Below are 24,830 nucleotides of genomic sequence, written 5' to 3'. Positions count from 1 at the left end.
AATCATACATTTTTGTTACAGAGTCCTGGAGGAACAACAGAAGAAAGTGGGGTTTATTTCTTTCTTTTTTTCCCCTTTTTAAATCTTCTTTGATCTTTTCCTCCTCTGGGTCACAAGTTAGAGTGTATATATGTGTGTGGCTGCCGTGGAAAACCTTTCATGTTGTGAAATGTTAACATTTTCTACTGTAGCTTTTCCTGGACTGAAATACATTTCTCATTTGCATGCATCTCAACAACAAATAAAGTTTAAAATTTAATTTAAATTAGCTCCTAATTACAGTGCCGTGAAAAAGTATTTCTTTTTCCTGATTTCTTCTGTTTTTGTTTACATCTCATGCTAAGTTGCTTCAGAAATTGTTCATAAAGCTAACCTGAGTAAACACAAAATACAGTTTTTAAATGATTTTTTTTTTGCTTCAATAAATAACTAAGTTATCCAATACCAACTGTTCCTGTGTGAAAATGTATTTGCCCCCATAGTTACTAATTCCCCAAATCTATTAAACTGCATTCATAATGGGGTTCAGCTGGACTAGACACAAAGCAGGCCTGATTACTGCAAACCCTGTTTAATCAAATCAACACTTAAATAGAACTTTTTCCAACAGCATGAAGTTGGTTAAAAGGTCTGGCTCAATCTTGCTGTAATGAGATATCAAGCAGGAACAGAATACAGACTAAGACATTGGTTGTCTTCAGCAGGATTTGAATCTCACTTTCCAGGGCCCCATGCTGGTGTTCTTCCCAAGTGAGCTAACTCAAGGCTAAGAATTAAGAGGTCAAGGTGACGAGAGGTTTAAACTCCATGTAGATTTACCTAGAAAATCCAAAAACAAAGATAGATTTAAAAAAAAAAAAAAAAAAGCAAAGCAGAGCTTCCAATGCTCACAAAAGAAAAACTAAAATAAGCGCAATAGCTAACAAAATAACCAAGGGCTGCAATTAGACACACAGGCTCAAGACTGAACAAAGAACATTAAAGAAGGTCAGACTTAAATAGGGCAACAAACAGGTGAGGATAATCAGCAATTATAAATGAGTACAAACTGAGAGTTCATGAGAATGGTTGCCCCATGGCAACTGGGAGGAGAATTGCAGGCTGAAGGCTTCCTGCGCTCTCTTGTAATTGGGAGCAGTACTGCTTGTCTGGGCAGGCGTGCAACCCCTAGTAGTTGGATGAGGTATTGCTGGCTGGAGTCTTAAGTAGAATGTATGCTTCACTTTTTACGTGTACGTGAGGAACGGCGTACAGTACACACGAGGCAAATTTCATCATCAGCAGGGTACGCACGTACTGTACGCGCACCGCCCGATTTTTCTAACCGTGCATACTTTGTACGTGCAGGTCGCACGTGTGCATTTAATACTTTTGCACTATTTAGTTCTTCCACAAGGTGGCAACAGTGACCCAGGGCCATTGCTTCTCAAGGTAGTTGAAGAAAAAAGAGCAGGTTAGAAATTACTCGCAATTGTATAATTCTAGCCTTAAAGGATTTGTATATGGGTGCTAATCGTGGCAAGAGATTGCCCAAGCATTGTTTTTCATGTTGTTGTGGTTCTTCTTCATTGTCGTCCTTTATAACAAAAGACCTGCTTTACTGCTCTGTACTGACTCATGTAGGCCAGGAGGGGTAGTGCAAGTTGCTGTAATGCGCATGCGTCGACCGCCTGCGTACGCGTACATATCAAATGGAGTATACTCTGAAAGGTTATGCGTACGACTGTGCGCCTACGCTAGTGTACATGTGAAAAAAACTAAGTATACCAGAGCCTTTACAGTAAAGGCTGGAAGTGGACTGGATTATGCAGCAAGACAATGATGCAAAGCATATGAGTAAGTTCTAGTCCTAGAAGGAAGTGAAAGACTGATATCGAGTTGTTAGAAGCGTTTGGTTGCAGTTATTGCTGCTAAAGGTGACACGACCAGATTTTCAGTTTAAGGGAGCAATTAGTTTTTCACATGGGTGATAGGTGCTGTATAACTTTTTTTGCTTCAATAAAAAAAAAACTGTGTTGTGTGTTTACTCAGGTTGCCTTTGTTTTATGTTGTATTTCGTTTGAAGATCTAAAATTATTTAGTATGAGTTATACACAAAAACAGAAGAAACATAAGAATACTGTTTTACAGCACTGTACTCAACATGATCAGGAAAATACCATAGGCAAGGTTAAATATAATAATAAGAACATTTCTTAAAGTCGAGATGTGAAAGGTTGTTATAGTCAGAAAACTTTTTTTTTTTTGCCAAATCATGTCTCATAAATTATCATCAGCCTCAGCAACACCCGAGATATTTTGTATAGGGGATTAAAATAAACCCATATTTAAACTAGTGTTATTAAGAAGTTACAATTCACAGATCCACATCCAATCTCACTTCTTTTTAGTTTAGTTTTCATTTTCTTCCTCTTTTAAATCACACATCCATGCTTTCTTTTGTTCATCACTAATGTTGACTCAGAAAGGAATCATTTCATAAAGCCATATTTTCTTCAAAGGAACAGTTTCCAAACATGATTTTTATGCTCCCCTACAGATCCATGGTCTTATAGGGAAATGAGATATACAGTATACACAGACTCTACTTTTGCAAGCTCAATACTATTTTCAAACACTTGTTGACATTAGATAATACAAATTCCTCTGCTGACACATCAACAACTCATTGGAGGAAATTAAAATAAAAAAGACAATTCAGAGTTTTCATGGTAGTTTATTAGGCTGCTAGGAATTTAACATGATCGTGCGCATAGTAGAGGAACCAACAGCCTGCTACTTCACTAAATGTGTCTTCGCTATAATGATGTTTTGAATGGGTTTCCTATAATGTATGAAAGGCAGCCAGTAATCATGATGTGAAATTTCAGCTCTCTGATGTTCTAGGTTGCTATTTAATCCAGTGTAAGCTTTCTATGCCAGTCTCTATCGCTCTCAGTTTAATTCTGACAAGATGCAAAGCTTCCTACAGGACTATTATCCTTACAAAGGAGCCAGGGAATAAATTGGTGACATATCTGGTTTATGACGTCCATATACCATTCATTCATGTTCTGTTTTTAAATTCTTTTTTAATAAAGTTTTTTTTCTCATTTTTCACCAGGTTAGTTTTGTCGTGACTTGCTTGATGAGTTGCAAAATAATGCATAACATTATTAGTCAAATGGACTCAGACTATGGAATGTTATTATATTAATTATATGGAAAAAAAAAATCACGTGAAAAATAACACCTCATGCCCTAGGTGTTAAAAATCGCCATGTGGAAATTAAATCAATTGTGCGAGACACCAAATGAAAAATAAAACCATATGCCCTACATGTGGAAAAAATAGCATATGAAAATAAATGAATTGTGTATGAATCACATCTAAAAATAAAATGCATGCACTACAGTTTATAAGAAACACATAGTACATGTGAAAAATGTGTAAAATTACATATAGTGTCTAAAAACCACATTCACATGTAAATTTAGCATCTGAACCATAGTGATTATTAGCCTTTTGAAGTTCATGAGAATTTTCTGTAAGGGATTGAGTTCTTCGTTTAAATAAGAAAACAAAAAACCCAGTATAAACAGCACAAACAGTACATGAAGTTACACTATATGGCCAACATTTTGTGGACACCTGACCAGTCACACCCATATGTGCTTGCTGAACATTCCATTATACAACCCCAATTCCAAAAAAGTTGGGACATGGTGTAAAATGTAAATAAAACAGAATGCAATGATTTGCAAATCTCATAAACCCATGTTATTCACAATAGAACATAGAAAACATATAAATATAACATAAAAATATAACATAAAAATGTTTAAACTGAGAAAATGTTCCATTTTAAGAAATTTTTTTGAATTTGATTGCAGCAACACCCAATCATGTTACTCACCTGTTGCTAATTAACCTATTTAGTTGCAAAATAGTTATTTAGTAACCTATTTAGTTGCATAACACTTACTTTTCAAGTTTTTTGTTGCCCCTGTGCCAACTTTTTTGAGACTTGTTGCTGCCATCAAATTCAAAATTACCCTATTTTTTTCTTAAAATGGTACATATACTCCGTTTAAACATTTTAAATGTAAGCATCATTGCATTCTGTTTTTATTTACATTTTACACAGCGTACCAACTTTTTTGAAATTGGGGTTGTAGATTTAGTCCTCTGTTTTATGTTAAAATAAGCTCCACTCTTCTGGGAAGGTTTTCCACTATATATTGGAGCGTGGCTGTGAGGATTTGTGCTCATTCTGCCACAAGGGCATTAGCCCTGTTTACACTAGCGTGTTTCGTTTAAAACGCATAACTGTTGCTATGCAACAGTGTAGTGTAGACTCTACACTACTCCGGCATTGTCGACCCTCGAAAACAGAAATTTTTGGAAACGCCGAAGACCCCATTGTAGTTGGAAAACTCCGGGCTCGCGTTACAGTGTAAACAGACCAAAACAAAGACTTTTGAGGATGAAGCCGTGGCTTCCCACATTCGCTCCCTGACTGTGTCTTCTGGATCATTGCTTATCCTTCCCTGATTCATCAAGCCCTTACCACATGACCATTACGCTACTTTGATCGTATACACAACAACCCGGAGACTGAACCGCAAGCTTTGCTGGTGTTTTTGTCATTCTTAGCAGCCATTGTGCAGTTAAATTCTGTACTTTATAATATTACAGCTGCCTACATGCGCAAGAGGCAAGCTATGATTAAAGCAATCGGCAACAAATCTCATTTCAAGCGGCGTAAGCCCTACATAGACCGCTGGTTTGTTGTGCCTGCTTTTGACTAGCAACCAACTTCCTGTTTACACTTGTATGCGCATGCCCAGTGTGCACGAATGGTCATGTGACATGCGTATTCGGCCGTGTATTGTGGACGGACATCGTTCCTGAAACACAGCGGAAACGCTAGTGTGGACGAGGAACTTTTTCGTTTTAAAACGCCGTTTTCATTCCAAAGGTGTTCAGTGGGGTTGAGGTCAGGTCTCTGTGCAGGCCACTCAAGTTCTTCCACACCACCCTTGGCAAACCATGTCATAATGGACTTCACTTTGTGCACAGGGGCATTGTCATGCTGGAACATGTTTGGGCCTCTTAGTTCCAGTGAAGGGAAATTGTGAAGCTACAGTATACAAAGTCATTTTATATAATTGTGTGCTTCAAACTTTGTGGCAACAGTTTGGAGAAGACCCTCATATTGGTGTGATGGTTAGGTTTCCACAACATTTTGTCCATATAATGTATATGTCCTCTTCAGTATAACAGTTAACTGCTAACTCTGGAAAAACAATTTTACTGGGAAAATAGTAAAGTAAGCCACCAGGATGTGGTAAGCATTACATGGTACAGTGGAAATCGGAGTCAATTTGTCTGCCATATGTTATTGCTCTGAAAAGCTATAAGTCTGAATATCGGTCTGCATATAAGTTTACAGATTAGATCCCGACTGTATAATAAAATTAGTCAGAATAAACTAAATCAGTGACAGCAAATAAAAAAATTAATGAAAAGTTGTGATTGCATCCAGGACTTAGTTTGGTGACCATTTATGCATATCTGTTTGGATACAGAAGGAGACAGTACAGATGGATAAAGATATGTTTGATATGATCCATTTGTCTGTAAGGGAGCCAAGTTTGATGTTTAATTCTCTTCACTGGAATATGCTTAATAGCTTTTTGTTTCCTTCAGATATCTGCAAATCCTTAACATCATTCTTCAAAAGATTATATAATGTCGTTACTGAGAATCAAAAAGGAGGATAAAAAAAAAAAGCTTCCATAAAGCAACAAAAAACAAAACAAAACACATTTAGGATAATATAATTTGTGCCAAGTTTTGTAGAACATTTGAAGATTATTATTATTATTATTATTATTATTATTATTATTTTTACATGAGTGTGCATGCCTTCTTTCTCTGCTACATGTTGAAAAGTCTTTGTTGTAATAGATAGTTTGGTCTTAGAGAAAAACAGATGCATACTTGGATTAAGATTGTGGTCCGACGTAACTGATGTGTCCTCTGTCATGCTCACAGTTGGAGAATTACATCCAGGACAACATGCGTTCCGAGATGGTGGAGATGCAGAGGAATGTCATTAACACACAGACAGCCACCATGCTGGAGATAGGAACCAATCTCCTCAGCCAGTCAGCAGAACACACACGGAAACTTACAAATGTGGAGACTCAGGTGACATACAATGGGACTGACAAAATCTAATTAAGCATTTAAAATGTATTAAGTATGTATTAAGTGTCGGTTTCTATGAGTACTTAACTGATATTTGCCGAGAATGTTGTCAAGTATACTGATTATTAAAAATTTGGATCAAACAAAAGCAATACATTTAATCACAATTACACCACAGAGCTGTTCTCAAATCTGATTAGTAAGAAGGTGTTGATTAATTTTCTATGACGGCAGCTCTGACACAGTTGCAAATCAAATCACAGGTATATACAGTATATTAATGTGCTCATTCTAATAAATTATAGTTTCTATAGTTATAAAGTGAAACTTTCTGTAAGGAGATGTATATTTAACAGTTATGAAAGGAGTCTCCAGTGTTAGTGCTTTGTAATGGTCAGTAAGTTTTCCACCACAGGAAAATCTCCAGGATAGAGGTCTCTGAGCTCCTGGTTACATGACGAGCTTTAAAAAAAAAACTTAAAAGAGAAAAAAGAGAGACTAATGAGGGAACGATTGTTTATAACATTTAAAAGTATGATTTGTAGTTCATTAAATGTTGTAATCATTATGTGGTATAAGAGGAATAAAACAGATTGGGACATGCTGTGGGGCATAATCAGCTTTACAGTAAAATGTAAACTGTAACTCCGCTTCATGTCAGGCCACATCACACCACTCTGTCATTGATTATTTTCTTATAAGAGCACACCACATGCTTTATTCCTTACTTATACAATAGTTAGTTCTGGTCTACTAATTTGACTGGACAAGCATTGTTCTAAGAGTGCTGATATTTAATATAACAGCACTGCTACATTTCACTGTTTGTAATACTCCGCTTCACTGTGTTTGCTACACACAATTCCAATTCTAGCTATAGTTTTGAAATGTTATTGATTAATTTAATAATTTTTTTTTTTTACATTGAAACCATTACCACACTTACTACGGGCTGGTAGTCAGTCTGTGAGTCGTATGACCGAATCACATGCTGATATTCAGTACAACAGCACTCTTGCTCGTTTTATATCACTTAAGTAGCAAATGAATATCATTTTAATGTTCATCTCTTTATGTGCATCCTACAATTTTAATTAATGATTCACCATCTATTGCAACAAAGGTAGGACTGAATGCAAAAGCCAACTTTGGTTAGATGGCTGGAAAAAACACTGTAAAAACACCCTAACAAAACAGATCCACTGCTTGTCCTCGCAAAGATAAATTTCACATTGTGTTTTGTACTGTGTGTGTGTGTGTTTTTTTTAGTTTCCCTCCCTTTGTCAGCCATCCATTCAACATAGTAGTGCAACCTGAAAAAATATTTAACTGATTGCCATGACATATGTTTATTATATTAGTGTAGCTGTAAAAATAGAACAAGCTGGAGTTATAGAGTACACATGGCGAAATGATCACTTGTGTAAAACATGAACTCCTGAAAAGATAATGTTACAGTAAATAGAGGTCATAAATAAAGGCTCTTTGAATCTTCAGCAGTCAATATATTACACTGAAACAAACCAAAAAACACAAGCACAAGTAAACTGGAAAACATACATTGTATCATTTAAAATTCACTACCCTTTTGAAAAACTGCTTACAATCTAATTCTTAAGAAGTATAAGTATTTGAACAACAAAAAAGTGTTTATTTTGCAGCTTTGTTGCCAAAGGCAACACCAGTATATAAACTGTATACCGTTCCCCGAGAAATATTGGCACCCTTATTTATGCATTAACAAATGGAACTTGGATTTGTTGCATATTAACAATAATCTGGTGACATTTGTAGGTGCTGAACCAAACAAGTCGACTGGAGATCCAGCTGTTGGAATACTCTCTCTTCACCAAGCGACTGGAGAAGCAACTCCTGCAGCAGAACCAGGCGGTGTCCCGCCTACATGACAAAAACAGGTAAGATGTCCTGAGGGATTTCCTCACTGAGCCTGTGCTGATAAGGAAGATGCTCTTTTCCAGTGCAGAGGCTACATTAGCATATCATAGCTGTACCTTTGTGGGTGGTAAAGTGTCAGGCATGAGCTGTGTGTTAAGAGTGTCAGAGTCTTCATGCTGTTCAGGTCACAGCTGGAGGAAGCCCACTCTAAGGGGTTCAGAGGATTTAGGACATGCCTTACTCTTGTAAGAGAGATGTTTGTTTTGACCTTTTTTTCCAGTTGTTTAGCATTCCAGCTTCTGAACATACTTTTGGCCTAGGCAAACACAGCTCACCACCCACTCACACACCACCTGTTGCACATCTGCACTCTTTTTTTTTTGAAGTAGATGTGGAGGTCATCATTGGAGTAGCATTTTATGGTAGACATAGTAATGTTATGTAAATGTAAATTACCTAACTTACAAACTGTAAAACTAAGATCACTGGACCTTATAAAAGTAAGTATTCCATGTAATGTAATGTATTTTGCTGCGTCCCTAAGCATGAGGCCTTCTGGAGGTATGAGCTCAGTGAGTAGAGAGAGGGATTTAAGGAATGATGTCTTCTGAAATGCCAAAAGTAGCTTGTTCAATCCATGTGGTTGGATTGGTTCAATGTGTAACTGCCATAAAGTCATTAATAAGAGTCATAAAAAGCAGGCCTGTAGGATTTATTGCCTTCATTTGCTGTGATGCAAACACTCACACTGTCAGTGTTGCCTTCGGGTTTGATGGAGAAAGGCAGTCACCAGCACCATCTGTGAAAACTTGGACTCACCAGGTGTTTCAGGGATGTTTAGTTTCACCAGCTACTCAAAAGAGTAACGGTTTTACAAGAATTTATTTATTTATGTGAGTTAGAGAAAAAGTGGACAGAAATGTGTACAAAAAAAAAACATTGCTAATTTGCATGACCCCTCTTATCCTTATTTTAACCTAACACTAAAAAATAACCAACATGATCAACTTACTTTAGTTTATAATAACGCATACAGATGGTTTGAGGGTTGAACCTCCCTGATCTATTTCATTGTGGATGGTTACAAATACAGTGCATATGATTATATATGTGTGAAATAACACCATTTTGCACAATAATTATGCTGTTCAAAGATGTTCAAAGTCATCATTATGATTACTCCATATTTTAATTTACAACGGCAATTCCAAAAAAGTTGGGATGCTGTGTAAAATTTAAATAAAAACAGAATTCAATGATCTGCAAATCTCATAAACCCATATGTTATTCACAATAGAACATAGACAACATATCAAATGTTTAAACTGAGGATATGTACCATTTTAAGAAAAAAACAAGGTAATTTTGAATTTGATGGCAGCAACACATCTCAAAAAAGTTGGGATGGGGGAACAAAAAGCTGGAAAAATACTAAAAAGAAACAGCTGGAGGAATATTTTGCAACTAATTAGGTTAATAAAAACTATCTTAGAGCGGCAGAGTCTCTCAGAAGTAAAGATGGGATGGATTCTGGATGGAAGCATATGTTGCTCTAAAACCTGTATATACCTTTCAGCATTGATGATGCCTTTCCAGATGTGCAAGCTACCCATTCCATAGACACTAATGCATCCCCATACCATCAGAGATGCAGGCTTTTGAACTGAGTGCTGATAAAAAGCCACAGAACAGTTTTCCACTTTGCCTCAGTCCATTTAATATTAGCTTTGGCCCAGATAAGACGGAGCGTTTCTGTATCATATTCACATATGGCTTCTTCTTTGCATGTTAGAGCTTTAATCAGCATTTGTGGATGGTACGGCGAACTGTGTTCACAGACAGTGAGTTCTGGAGGTGTTTCTGAGTCCATGCAATGATTCCATACAGAATCATGCCTGTTTTTAATGCAGTACTGCATGAGGGCCGTAATATCACGGGCATGCAATATTGCTTTTCACCCTTGTCCTTAGCGCACAGAGATTTCTCCATATTCTTGGAATCTTTTCATTATATTATGTACTGTAGATGATTAGATTTATGTTGAGGAACATTATTCTAAAATTGTTCCAAAATATGTAGATGCAGTTTTTCGTAGATTGGTGAACCTCTGCCTATCTTTACTTCTGAGAGACTCTGCCTCTCTAAGATACTCTTTTTATACCCAATCATGTCACTGACGTTGTCAATTAACCTAATTAGTTTCACAATGTTCCTAAAGCTGTTCCTTTTAGGAACACTTCTTTTTCCAGCCTTTTGTTGCCCCATCCATAATTTTTTAGATGTGTTGTTGCCATCAAATTCAAAATTTTCAAAAAAACACTTTTTCCCCCCTTAAAATGGTACATGTCCTCAGTTTAAACATTTGATATGTTTTCTAATGTTTTATTGTGAATAACATTTGGGATTTGGGAACTTGAGATTTGCAAATCATTGCATTCTGTTTTTATTTACATTTTACACAGCGTCCCAACTTTTTTGGAATTATGGTCGTACATGTCAAACAAATGCATTAGTCTAATCACATTTTATTGGCTACCAGCTGCTATGGGGAGAAACAGGGTTAACCAATTTTCTGGTTGAAAGCTACTAGCTAGCTAGACTCTGTGCATAGGGATATCGAGCTGACAGCAAATAAAGTACTTGAGGTTTACTGCATTAGGAGAAAAATAAAGATAGATCTGTTTTTATAACATAACATATCCATTTTCCTCATTGCTGTCATGTTAATTTGAACTGTCATAACAGTTTTATTGTTGATGTCTGATAATGATATTAATAGGTACTGGTTGATGGTAGATTGTGCCTTAAATAATTGAAGGACAGGTTCTGAATACCACCCGTGATTCTACTACGATTTGGCATCCACCCAAGCACCCTGACTGCATTTTCCTGCAATTAATACATCCATAACCTGTTTCTACAGTATATGCTAGCACTTACAAGCTGACCAAGGTGGTTTGAGAGGTTGACCAGGCTTGTGTTTTTGTGTGGCAGGATTTGCCAAAATTAATCCTATATACACTTGGCAGATACTGTAACATCCAGCAAGGATGAAATTTTTTAAAATAATATTTACATTGTAGAGATTATACCACATTCATTTTGATGTAAAAAAAAATAAGAAGATGAAATATAAATGTTAATACTTTTATATTTAATATAAAAAGCTGACTGCCGTTTTAGCCTGGTAGATACGTAGCCTGGTAGATACGTAGCCTGATAGATACGTAGCCTGATAGATAGATATGATGAATGTTTTGAATAGTGTCAACAATGGTATGATAGTTTTGTAGGCTTTATAAAATACAAATAACCTCATATGACAATATGAAATAGTGATGCTTTTTCTCCACAACAGCTACCTGGAGCAGCGGTTTACAGCCTTGGAGGCCAGACACAGCCAGGAGCTGCAGGCTATCCAGCAGGAAAAGCAGCAGCTGCAGGAGCTTCTGGACCAGCAGAGTCACCTGGTCACTGTGCTTGAGAGACAGCTGGCCAGCTCCACCCGCAACAGCACACTGCTCCAGCACCAGCAGGCTACGCTCTCAGAGACACTGCAGCAGCTACTGGCCATGATCTCCCAGTGCAACGGTCAGTGCCAAATTTTAATCAGCTTGTATGCGGCTGTCTGGAAAGCATCAGTGTGTGTTTCTGGGAAACACAACTGTGGCCCACAATGCCTTGTTTCAGGATGAGAGAATGCTGCTTTTACTGAACAATGGATTACAGGAAGTTGTAACATTGGCCAACATGCTATTTTAGTATAGGACAGAAAAAACTCACATACACATACTTAATGCCTAATGCACACCTTCTGCCTTCCCAGATATTACCAGCCTGTCTAAGGAGAAGGCAGTGATTTTCAGAGATTGTGCCGATATATACAAGTGTGGAATTACAGAGAATGGAATATACAACATCCATCTCGCCAACAGCACACAGACAGTTAAGGTAATATCGAACAGCTATTGTAATATCGAACAGCTATTGTTTTGCAGCTAAAAAAAATTTAAAAAAAAGGGGGGGGGGATATAGTTGTATAATTGAAATAAAAAAAAAGTGACACTTTATACTGTGTTTCTAAGATTATAATGTAACCACTGCAGATGTACTGGATATACTGTTATAGATGAAGTACAGTGGTGCGTGTAAATCTTATGTAACCACATATACAAATCAACATCAGTTTTGGATCATATTTATCCTGGGAGCTGTAACAAGGGAAGTTATAACAGGTATATTTGCATGAACTGCTGGGTTTTAAATGAGATTTTCTCATTTCACCTTTTGAAAGTTTAAAGTGTAACAAATTAAAGCTTTGTTTTTTTTTGTTGTGTTATAATGATATAACAAGTAGGTTATCAATTTATCTGAAAGGTACATTTAGAAAAATCACTTGTGTACTTGCACAAGCCAATAATTACAATTTTAATTAATGCAAAAATACTTACTAGCTTAGTAGTATCGTTGGCAGTAGCAGTAGTACCATCATATTCATTCGATAATTACTAAGTTAGTAAGTACTTAGTCACTACTTAAGGAGCCACAAAACAATATATGTTATCACAGTAATTTAACGTACCTGTAATGAATACTTCTATAATGACAAAATAAGGATAGCATGTAGACAGCAAAGTGGTTCAAAATTGGATAAGAAGCCATTATGATTTTGTCAGCATAGTAATGTACTATGACCAGTAAGTCAACATAGTAGTTTATTAGAGTGATTAATAATTTAAGAACTACTATGGTAACACTTGATTACTTACTACTCAGTTAGTATGCAAGCATTAATTAAGGAGCTGTGTTGTAAGTCAGTAACTAAATCAAACAAATTTGTGGTAGTGATGTTATACATTATTTGGTATCGACAGGTAACTGCAGGTACAAACAAAGCAATGACTGAGCAAGCTGGATTAAAAAAGACACAAACAAACAGGTCTGCAAAACAGTTCCCAATTCCTAATAGAGAGCAATTATGAATTCGTTGATGAGGCTGAGTTTGAGGAACTGTCAGAGCCAGAATTCATAGACAGCAAAATCCCCAGTGTTGATTAACACCCAGAGTGTTGAATTTAGACTCTACAGTGTTTATATATGTCCAATTTGACACAAATGAACACGCTGGGTGTTAATTCAACACTAGAGATTTTACTGTGTAGTCCTATTTTCTATAGAGCAGTCTCACAACACTCTTGATATTTGAGTTATTTTCTTGCTTTCAGCTATTATATTGAAACTTGGCAGGACAAATTGTTTTAATATAACCTAGAGTTCTGTTCTTCTAAAGGTGGAATGAAAATGTCATGCTGTGGATAAGAATGCTAAAACATGAAGCTGGAGAAGTGTTACATATGCGCTTTAGTGTAGGTGATTTTACTTTTCAATATAGAAGCCTTCTGAGTCCAGCTTTCTGTTTCACGCTTGGTTTATCTTTACTATCAGTAAAGTATAGTATTTTTAGTCAGATTGCATTTTTGGATGCTTTGGTTTTGAAAAACCAAATGGGAAAATTTTATTATTATTCATAGACTTTTCTCATATGCACTGTCTCCATGTTCCTGTTCACACAGAAGCCAGGTGTTTGGCCTAGGTTTTGTAGTCTCTTGCCAACTTTGGGACTAAAGCAGCTTTGCAGTGTGAGTTAATAGATGCAGATCCACCACACTTTTAAGAGATGCAATCTTCCCTGTAACAACATAATGGGTTGTTTCTTTCATTAAACAGCTCTATATTACTTTCTATTCTTTATCATTATTTTTTTTTCTTTTAAATCATTGCTTAAAACATGCTTACTGAAGCAAATGGAACTGTTGAAAACACATTGAGCAGAGGAACTGATGCAAAGGAGTTAAGCCATAACTCAGATGGAATGAATTCATCCTGTGATCCCAGCAGTAATTAGTAGTTATGCATAAGAAATATTGAAAATAAATCTGTTAAACATCAGTGGGCTGGAAAATGATCTCATAAATTAAATATTAAACAACAGTATATTTATTACATATATTAAAACATGGTTAGAGTTTTAGCATTTCTTGAGCAAAATGCATGCTCAAAAATCAGGGTCATTGTTGATATACTGACCACGCCCAGAATGATAATGTGATGGATTCCAGTTTTATGGGAGGAAAAAGCCCTTTACCCCTAGCCTGACAACTATTGCTATGTCCTGTTAAGGCTTATTCAATTTGTGGTGGAAAATCTTAAACAAGATCCAGATACAGTGTATCCTCATGGGTAAAAGAATAACTGGTCTCCTAGCAGCTAGAGCTGATGTGGGTGCTGTTTAAAAGGACTTTGAACTACTTTCAGTGTCTTCTAACTGTGGGCTTGACTGATTATCCACAAAGATTTTAGATGCTTTCAGTTACATACAGTATATGATATTTTACCATTTTCTTCCGATCAATTTACTATAGAGAATAAAAATGTAATTTTATAGTCAAATAAGCAAATAGAAGAGCATAAAGCGGAGACGTGTACTTATATGTTTGCTTTGAGTTTTTCTATCTTGGATCTATTTTCTGCAGGGTAATGTAGGCTCTTGGTGTTTAGTATCTGCTTTTCTTTCTAGATGTACTGATTTTAGTATGGTTTAGTGTGTCTTTTGGTAAATTGCTAATATATTCAGTGGTTTCAGGCTCCCCTAATGTCTGAATTGTAGGCAAAAGAAAATGTGTTTTTTTTTTTTTTTGTATGCAGAAATTGGAGAGAAATAAGAGAAGCTGACAGACAATGAAGGAAATCACAACTTGATGCTGATCTCTTCTCGTTATGCTCTAATTATGCTCTATTATGTTGGAGCTCTCCTCTAAAGTGACTGCTTAAAACACTGATGCTTGTCTAGAAAGCCAAAAATTGCCCACACCTGCTTGAAGGCACTTATCAAAAGCTGAACTAAAAAGGTACTAGAAAGACATGCATCAAGAACTGGCATCCAGATGGTGAAGTTAATTTCCAAATTATCACTAACAGGCTTCAAACAAAGACTAAAGACCTACCTTTTCACTAAATTCGCACTAGTAATTGATAATGACCTATTTGTACTAGCATGAGGATATATATTTTAATGAAGACTACAAAGCACTGTGGATAAGCCATAAATGTAAGTGTAATGTAAATGAAGAGTGGGAAAAACAAAATTTCACATACACTAATAAGGTTTGAGTTTGAAGGGCCAGAGAAAGTGCAGCTTTTTTTTTTTATTATTTCAAACCCCTATTGTGACATGGGCTTAATGCCTTTTTGCTTAATCAAAGGCAAAATCATTGGAATATTTTCTACATTTTTTTGAATGTTTTTTCCCAGGACAAAGTTGATTTAAGTTCACCTCTGTGCTAATTTTTCTGTGACCAAAAACTCTTCATGAGAAGAATGTTGGCTCCACAAAATACTTTATAAAATATATATATATCTTGTGTAAGGATTAACCAATTTCGTCAAAAATAGCTATGCCTAAACTGTACTGTTACAACAAACACTTTTTCTCTTTCCCCATTCTATTTTGAATGATTTCTGTAGGATACTGCCCACATTGTTTTTCATCCCTCAGAATTTTAGGATGAATCATGGTTGCAGAAACAGTTGTTTATTTCATCAACAGATATACATTGTCTTCTACTGGTCTAATGATCAAAATCGGTCCCACCAAGCTTATTTTCAATACACCATGATACATTATTATTATTATTATTATTATTATTATTATTATTATTACTACTACTACTACTACTACTTTAGTAAATAGTAGTGATAGTAGAAGTTGTAGTAGTGGTGATGACATTGAGTGTGTGTGCGATTGTGCCTTGCGATAGATTGGCACCCCATCCAGTGTGTACCTCGCCTTGTGCCCTAAGTTCCCTGGGATAGGTTCCAGGCTCCTCCATGACCCTGGATAGGATAAGTGGTACAGAAAATGGATGGATGAATGGATAATGAGAAAGTATTTTATGCCATGAACAATGATTTTGTATGGTTTGGTGTCACTAGGTGTTCTGTGACATGAAGACAAGAGGAGGAGGTTGGACTGTTCTTCAACATCGCTTTAATGGTTCAGTGGACTTCCATCGTAACTGGAAAGATTATAAAATGGTGAGTGCCTCTTTCTATATGTATACAAGTAAAGTGTTCCGCCGAATCAATGATCAGTGTAACATCTGTTGTGGCAAATATTTCATGGCCCAATTTTTGTGACTATAATGCATGTACAAAAATAATACATAGTATCACAGTGTTTTTTTTTGTGACCATCAATACAGGTCTCATAGACATATACAGTATCTCACAAAAGTGAGTACACCGCTCACATTTTTGTAAATATTTGATTATATCTTTTCATGTGACAACACTGAAGAAGTGACACTTTGCTACAATGTAAAGTAGTGAGTGTACAGCTTGTGTAACAGTGTAAATGTGCTGTCCCCTCAAAATAACTCAATACACAGCCATTAATGTCTAAACCGCTGGCAACAAAAGTGAGTACACCCCTAAGTGAAAATGTCCAAATTGGGCCCAATTAGCCATTTTCCCTCCCTGGTGTCATGTGACTTGTTAGTGTTACAAGGTCTCGGGTGTGAATGGGGAGCAGGTGTGTTAAATTTGGTGTCATCGCTCTCACACTCCCTCATACTGGTCACTGGAAGTTCAACATGGCACCTCATGGCAAAGAACTCTCTGAGGATCTGAAAAAAAGAATTGTTGCTCTACATAAAGATGGCCTAGGCTATAAGAAGATTGCCAAGACCCTGACACTGAGCTGCAGCACGGTGGCCAAGACCATACAGCGGTTTAACAGGACAGGTTCCACTCAGAACAGGCCTCGCCATGGTCAACCAAAGAAGTTGAGTGCACGTGCTCAGCGTCATATCCAGAGGTTGTCTTTGGGAAATAGACGTATGAGTGCTGCCAGCCTGTCAGTGCTCAGACCATACACCGCACACTGCATCAAATTGGTCTTCATGGCTGTCGTCCCATAAGGAACCCTCTTCAAAAGATGATGCACAAGAAAGCCACAAACAGTTTGCTGAAGACAAGCAGGCTAAGGACATGGAATACTGGAACCATGTCCTGTGGTCTGATGAGAGCAAGATAAACTTATTTGGTTCAGATGGTGTCAAGTGTGTTTGGCGGCAACCAGGTGAGGAGTACAAAGACAAGTGTGTCTTGCCTACAGTCAAGCATGGTGGTGAGAGTGTAATGGTCTGGGGCTGCATGAGTGCTGCCGGCACTGGGGAGCTACAGTTCATTGAGGGAACCATGAATGCCAACATGTACTGTGCCATACTGAAGCAGAGCATGATCCCCTCCCTTCGGAGACTGGGCCGCAGGGCAGTATTCCAGCATGATAACGACCCCAAACACACCTCCAAGACGACCACTGCCTTGCTAAAGAAGCTGAGGGTGAAAGTGATGGACTAAACCCTATTGAGCATTTGTGGGGCATCCTCAAATGGAAGGTGGAGGAGCACAAGGTCTCTAATATCCACCAGCTCTGTGATGCCGTCATGGAGGAGTGGAAGAGGACTCCAGTGGCAACCTGTGAAGCTCTGGTGAACTCCATGCCCAAGAGGGTTAAGGGAGTGCTGGAAAGTAATGGTGGCCACACAAAATATTGACACTTTGGGCCCAATTTGGACATTTTCACTTAGGGGTGTACTCACTTTTGTTGCCAGTAGTTTAGACATTAATGGCTGTGTGTTGAGTTATTTTGAGGGAACAGAAAATTTACACTGTTATACAAGCTGTACACTCATTACTTTACATTGTAGCAAAGTGTCATTTCTTCAGTGTTGTCACATTAAAAGATATAATCAAATATTTACAAAAATGTGAGGGGTGTACTCACTTTTTTGAGATACTGTAGATTAGGGTCCAGGTTTGTCCCCTGTTGCCCTTTTTTATGGGATTTAAAAAAAAAAAAAAAACCATGTCTCTTGCTTCTTCCAAACATGAATATATATAACTAATTTATCATAATTTTAATTTCCTCTATTATACTCAGGAAGGCAATTTGGTATTAAGAATTCACTGCAGGAAAAAAAAAAAAATCAAAAATCAGTACCTGGGAAATAAAGAATAATTGAGGTTAAAGCAAATGACTTGTATTTGCAATATAAGGATATATACAGGAAATAATCCTCTAATGTAGTGATAAAAAATTGACTTTAATGCCAATGATTTGGACCTACAGTATAATAGTGCTCCATCCATAAGTTCTGCCTCAGTTTAAAGCCATTATTAGGCATTTACATGAGGCCCCAAAAGTAATGCATCTTGCTCAGTTCATAGTAGAAATGATCACAGCTAACACGGGAACTCACAACAGACTGTTAATCACTTTTTAACCCACTTGCTTTTCATTTGTTATTCAAGAGAATGTTTTTACAAGTGAATGATAAATATTTGGTCATGGAGTTAGGGAGGCCTGCTAGATGGCTGATAACATATGACCTGAGGTGTTTGAGTATGTAGTGTTTAAAAAACATTCACCAAATGTTTCATTAACTGGATTAGCCAGACAGAAACTATGTATTGCTACTTTATAAAGATACATTTTCTCAGGACTGTACATGTTATTGCACCCTTATAGCCCCAGCAGATGTCTTTAGATATGTAGCAGTGTCAGAGGAAACTCACAGTTTATACAATATGCAGGGATTTGGAGACCCCTCAGGAGAACATTGGTTAGGAAATGATGTCATCCACCTGCTCACCATGTCCCGAGACTACACTCTGCAGGTCCAACTCAAAGACGTAGAGGGAAACCAGGCCTTCTCTCACTATGACCATTTCTACATCGATGGAGAGGAAAAGAAATATAGGTACTACAATATTTGTCTGGGCTCACAATATTAATGGACAACCATGATGTACTAAAGCAGGCCAGATTGTACTTCCAAACTCATTCTGTTTGTATTGGATTAAGTTTTAAATGTTCATCTTTAAAGTTCAGGTTATTAACATTGCAAATTTAATGTAAATAATTTTGTGTTCAATTTAAGAAATTCCCAAGAGACTACAGGCAACATTCAGGGCTCCTTATGTTGTGTTTAATAAGGACAATATATAGGTTGTGTCCATTATACATTAAAACTGCCTTATCCTGGTCAGGGTTGTGATGGATATGGAGCCTATACTGGGAACAATTAACATAAGGTGGATACCTCCAGGATGGGATGGGATGCACACCTGGGGGCAAATTAGCATTAACAATCCACTTACCTGTATGATTTTGGGAGGTGGGAGGAAACTACATAACCTGGAGTAAACCCATGCAGACACAGGGAGGAGCAGCAAAACTCCACACAGACAGCAACCTGAGCTCAGGATCGAATTGGTGTCCCTGAAGCTGTGAGAATGCAATGCTTCCCAGTGCCCCATAGCACCATCCAAAATAAATATATCCTCTACCATCAATCAAGTGTACATCAGACAAAATAGTGAACACAATGCAGGGAAAACTACCACTGTTTGCTTTCCACTGCTTTCTCTCTCACCAGGTAATTTTAGCCTACTGATTCAAGGGCAGGATTGGGAAGAACTCAGGCAGATTTAACTTCATGGATTCTGACTGCTAGGTCAAACAAATCTCACCTTTCTGTTACAGATAAAGTATCACATATTGTCTGTGGTTATGATTATTTCACATGAAGAAATAGAAAAAATAAAAAATAAAAAATGAAATGGGTTCCTAGTGTAAGAAATGAGGCTTGGAAGGTGGTAAGACTTTATTAAATCTGAACTTGTTGGAAGTCATTGTGTGTGGTTCACACTGCCTAAACAACTTGGGAGGGGGATATGAGGTCTATTGCCAAATTCCACCATGTTTGATTTCCTATTCACTTTTTACCGTAGGTGTTAGTTTTATTTGCATGCTGTGAATACTGGCACTCTGTAAAATGCTGTGTTCATATGGAAACAGCTAGACATGTGACCTGTGTGTGAGGTCTCTGAGACAAAATGCTTGCCTGTAGACTCATGCTGTGTGGTCCATTTTTGGCACTTCCCATTCTAATTGTTTGCAATCACACCTTTTACATTGTTGCAAACAACAGATTATGGATAATGGAGTCATTTACAACAGCAGAGTTAAATGCATGGTAATTTAATATACAACCCCAATTCCAAAAAAGTTGGGATGCTGTGTAAAATGTAAATAAAAACAGAATACAATGATTTGCGAAACTCAAATTCACAGTGTTATTCACAATAGAACATAGAAAACATATAAAATGTTGAAACTGAGGAAAATGTACAATTTTAAGAAAAAATTAGGTCATTTTGTATTTGATGGCCACAACACGTCTCAAAAAAGTTGGGACGGGGCAACAAAAGGCTGAAAAAGTAAGTGTTCCTAAAAAGAAACAGCTGGAGGTTAATTGGCAAAAGTCAGTAACATGATTGGGAATAAAAAGAGTATCTTAGAGAGGCAGAGTCTTCCAGAATTAAAGATGGGCAGAGGTTCACCAATCTGCGAAAAACTGCATCTACAATTTGTGGAACAATTTTAGAATGTTCCTCAACGTAAAATTGTGAAGACTATGAATATCTCATCATCTACAGTACATATCAAAAGATTCCAAGAATCTGGATAAATCTCTGTGCGCAAGGGACAAGGGTGAAAATTAATGCTGCATGCCCGTGATCTTAGGACCCTCAGGCGGCACTGCATTAAAAACAGGCATGATTCTGTAATGGAAATCACTGCATGTGCTCAGAAACCTCCAGAACTCATTTTCTGTGAACACAGTTCACCGTGCCATCCACAAATGCTGGTTAAAGCTCTATCATGCAAAGAAGAAGCCATATGTGAACATGATACAGAAACGTTGCCATCTTCTCTGGGCCAAAGCTCATTTAAAATGGACTGAGGCAAAGTGGAAAACTGTTCTGTGGTCAGACGAATCAAAATTTGAAATTATTTTTGGAAACCATGGACGCCGCGTCCTCTAAACTAAAGAGGACTAAAGAGGAGAGGGACCATCCGGTTTTTTATCAGCGCTCAGTTCAAAAGCCTGCATCTCTGATGGTATGGGGGGCATTAGTGCCTATGGAATGGGCAGATTGCACATCTGGAAAGGCACTATCAATGTTGAAAGGTATACACAGGTTTTAGAGCAACATATTCTTCCATCCAGATTCCATCCCATCTTTACTTCTGAGAGACTCTGCCTCTCTAAGATACTCTTTTTATACCCAATCATGTTACTGACCTGTTGCCAATTAACCTAATTAGTTGCAAAATGTTCTTCCAGCTGTTCCTTTTAGGAACACTTACACAACACATTTACATTTTACACAGCGTCCCAACTTTTTTGGAATTGGGGTTGTATTATACCACTGATTATACTTTACAAACTCATGTATGGGAGAGCAGAGTCACAGAAAAGCACTACATTCTGAACACTATACAGCTAAAAGTTTGTGGACATCTGATCATCACATTCATATGTGCTTTTTGAATCCCATTCTAGATGTAATCCTCCCTTTGCTATTATAACAACTTCCACTCTTATGGGAATGCTTTCCTCTAGATTTTGATTACTTGCACTATTTTGTTCTCCAGCATCCATGCTGAAGGTTTTAGTGGTACAGCAGGTCGCACCAGTAGCCTAACCTACTCAGGCACCATGTTTAGCACAAAGGATCAAGATAATGACCGCTGTAGCTGCAAGTGTGCCCAGATGGCCTCAGGAGGTAAAGCTCTGCACATGTAACGGCTCCTTAGTCTCAAATAAACTTCTCATTACTTAAATTGCCAAAAAATTACATTGTCATAAATTAACTTTATTGTTACCCAAACCTCTGTGGGTCAGGGCTTTTACACTATTAATGATGAGTTTTTGGTCAGGTATATTTATACTTTGGTTTGAACAACAACTTATTCTTGACATGTTGTTGCAGGATGGTGGTTTGATGCCTGTGGGCCATCCAACTTAAACGGAATCTACCACACTGGAATCTCCAATGTGATGCGCTACAATGGGGTCAAGTGGTACTATTGGAAAGGGCCAAACTCAATAGTAACCAGAACCACTATGATGGTGCGTCCTGTGGATTTCTAAAAATAAATGTCATGGAGACATTTGGCTCTACAGACAGCAAAATTCCCAAGTTTAATTAAGATCTATGATTGATTTGTGTCCAGCTGCACTTACATAAACACTAGGTGTTAATTCATCGGTGGGGAATTTGTGACATAGACAGCAAAAGAGTGCCAGAGGGCTGTTGACACAGCTGAGACTCACTGACATTTTATGCATTTTTGGAATTTGTGGAACACTATATGTTTCAATCTGTCCTATTTGTTCTGCTCCGGCAAAAAAAAAAAAAAAAAAAAAAAAAAAAAGCCCAGCTGCTTCATCAGTATATTATTTTCCTGTATATAAAAGCTCATGCATTGTAGAATGCAAAGGACTGGAATTTCACATTAGTGTTTGTTTGTATACTTGGCTAGTGAACAGAGATCTGAATAAATGTGAACCATTCCTCCTCCCTCTCCTTGAAGCACCCCCCGTCCACAGCACCTCTCTATTTTCCCCCTCTCTGAAATGCTTATAAATTTTATGAGTGAATACTCCCATAAAACTGCATGAGATACTAAAACAGGTGTATGTTTTACAATCGCATTATTTACAATAAAATGTATATTTGTAATAAAAATGACATAAAATCGATCAGAGACATCAGTGATTGTAGGAAACGAGAAAGTATGAAGGTTTCAATGCCAACATCTTAGAATGTGGTCTGTTCATGGTGCTGTTTTAGCAGCAGGCTGTGCCTAATGCAGCACTATGGTTGATTGACCATCCATGCAGGGTTCTAAGAGGGTCAATATTTTCGCACCGACCATGCCAATTCCTTGATGAGGCATACAGTACAGGCTGCTTGCACTAAATACATCAGAGAGGCAGGCCCTATTGCACTGCTGACCGGTGTTCACACTTAGCATTTAGCCATGTAACTGCAGTCATGATTAATCACTGCAATCGTGATTTAACACTGCTCAATAACCACATTCATCCAGTGGCACAGGGTTTGTGAAAGAGGAGAAATACTTATACTGCCATATAAGATAAGATCCCAATCACATTCCCATGGCCCCTCACTATATCTACAGCACAAGTCATAGCAATCATTTGCCAGTAATTTACTGCTGCCAGTGCAGATTATCAAAAATGAAGATGTAGTGCACTGAATAGCATGTGAGCACATTTACATGCACACCACACCAAGCTGCAGAAATAGCTTTATTAGGAGTTCACCAGCTGCCTGTGGTAGATCATTGCTCGAGATCCATCAAGTTAGGTTTTATGGAGGATTCTAGACAGCTGAATGGCCACTGGGCCCAAGATTTGTACAGGGCTTTCAGGAGGGGACTGAACTTGTGACTGTTTGCTGTATGGGCTTTATTTTTATTATACTCACCCCAACCTGGTTGAATGTGTAAATGAGATGCCCTACACCAATGGGGGGTTCTGCTCTAGTAGAGCTTTAGAGTGCATCCAGGAATTTATCATCTCTTTCAGCAAGTTGAAGGGAGAATTGAAAGGGCTGAGAAAGGGGTATGCAACAATCACACAAATCTCTGTCGAATCTTTGTTCCACATGAAAGACTCCACATGGGTGCAAGGAAGGACAGATTAACTCAAGGATGGTCCATAATGAATCCAGAGGACAGTGTTCATGTTGATTCAGCAGAGTGAAACCCATTGAAAACACTGGAGAACTGAAGGATACTTAAAAAGGCTGTGACCCTCTTTATATTTTCTTTTTGGCTGTTAATATGAAGCTTTCTTTAGAATACTGTCTAATTATGGCTTGTTAACCCATTTATCCTACAGCAGGGGGCACTCTGGGCACAATATAGACACACCAGCAGTGTTTCCCTCCCCCAGGAGTCAAAAAGAAACTGCACATTTGAGATGTAGTGTTATTGGTAATTTTGTCCATGCATCTCATTTCTTGTCTCTGAATGCAGGTCCTTAACAGGAAATTATGGCATGTGATTACTGGCATTGTGAGACAACTCATGTACTACATGTTAAAACGTGGTTAACATATTCTAAGACTGAGGGAGACACAATATTTGTTCACAAAAATAAGTTTCTTTAATTACTTAATGATGTGTACTTACCAGTGATAGGCATGGAGACTGAGAGCCAAACAACTCATTAAAGCCTCTGAAAAAGACAGAGTGCATATTGTTGCAAATTCAGAGCTACAGCAATAAAACCCATTCGTGTGGCGGAGTAATGATGCAAGGCATTAGCACTTCAAAACATAGGATCCTTCCCACACGGGGCTATGACTGCTGTCTGATTTTGAGGTAGGAGTGAAAGATGAGCTCGTTTTTATATTTATTGAGCAGATAACTGGAATTTGGTGCGGCATTCAAATTGATGGGTATGTTGCACACATCAGTTCTTACTTTTTTTTTCTTTTTTTTTAAAGATCCACATATATATACACTTGGTCTCTCTATCTTTTTTCCATAAAAGCACAGTCACACAGAAGGCTCACATATGTGAACACCAAATCAACACAATGTATATTCATTAACAGTTATGTATAACCATCAAATTAGAGAGAAAATCATAGCCAAAGTCATAACTATTCTCATTAAAGAATAGCTACACAGGAACAAGCTGTCATAGCAGTGATAGGATCTTCCCATAGAGGATGCGACAGTTTCTAGGTACCCCTGACAGTGTAAGAATATATTTCCTACACTTTG

At 37.5% G+C, this 24,830-nt stretch overlaps 1 protein-coding gene across 1 annotated transcript in view; it reads left to right on the top strand.

The window, feature by feature from the left end:
- angpt2b (angiopoietin 2b) overlaps window positions 1-23,098 on the top strand; it is a 32,468-nt gene extending 9,370 nt beyond the window's left edge. The window contains exons 3-10 of the mRNA XM_053613045.1: window positions 6,041-6,196; window positions 7,991-8,112; window positions 11,451-11,683; window positions 11,919-12,043; window positions 16,085-16,186; window positions 18,749-18,915; window positions 21,660-21,790; window positions 21,998-23,098. Of these exons, the coding sequence (XP_053469020.1) occupies window positions 6,041-6,196; window positions 7,991-8,112; window positions 11,451-11,683; window positions 11,919-12,043; window positions 16,085-16,186; window positions 18,749-18,915; window positions 21,660-21,790; window positions 21,998-22,158 (1,197 nt within the window). The 3' untranslated portion in view covers window positions 22,159-23,098. The remainder of the gene's footprint in view (window positions 1-6,040; window positions 6,197-7,990; window positions 8,113-11,450; window positions 11,684-11,918; window positions 12,044-16,084; window positions 16,187-18,748; window positions 18,916-21,659; window positions 21,791-21,997) is intronic.
- The last annotated feature ends 1,732 nt before the right edge of the window (window positions 23,099-24,830 follow it).

This window comes from Ictalurus furcatus, chromosome 24 (assembly GCF_023375685.1).
Source record: "Ictalurus furcatus strain D&B chromosome 24, Billie_1.0, whole genome shotgun sequence".
Lineage (NCBI taxonomy): Eukaryota > Metazoa > Chordata > Actinopteri > Siluriformes > Ictaluridae > Ictalurus > Ictalurus furcatus.
Note: the sequence above shows the minus strand (reverse complement) of the source record. Positions and strands in the feature narration are given on the sequence as shown.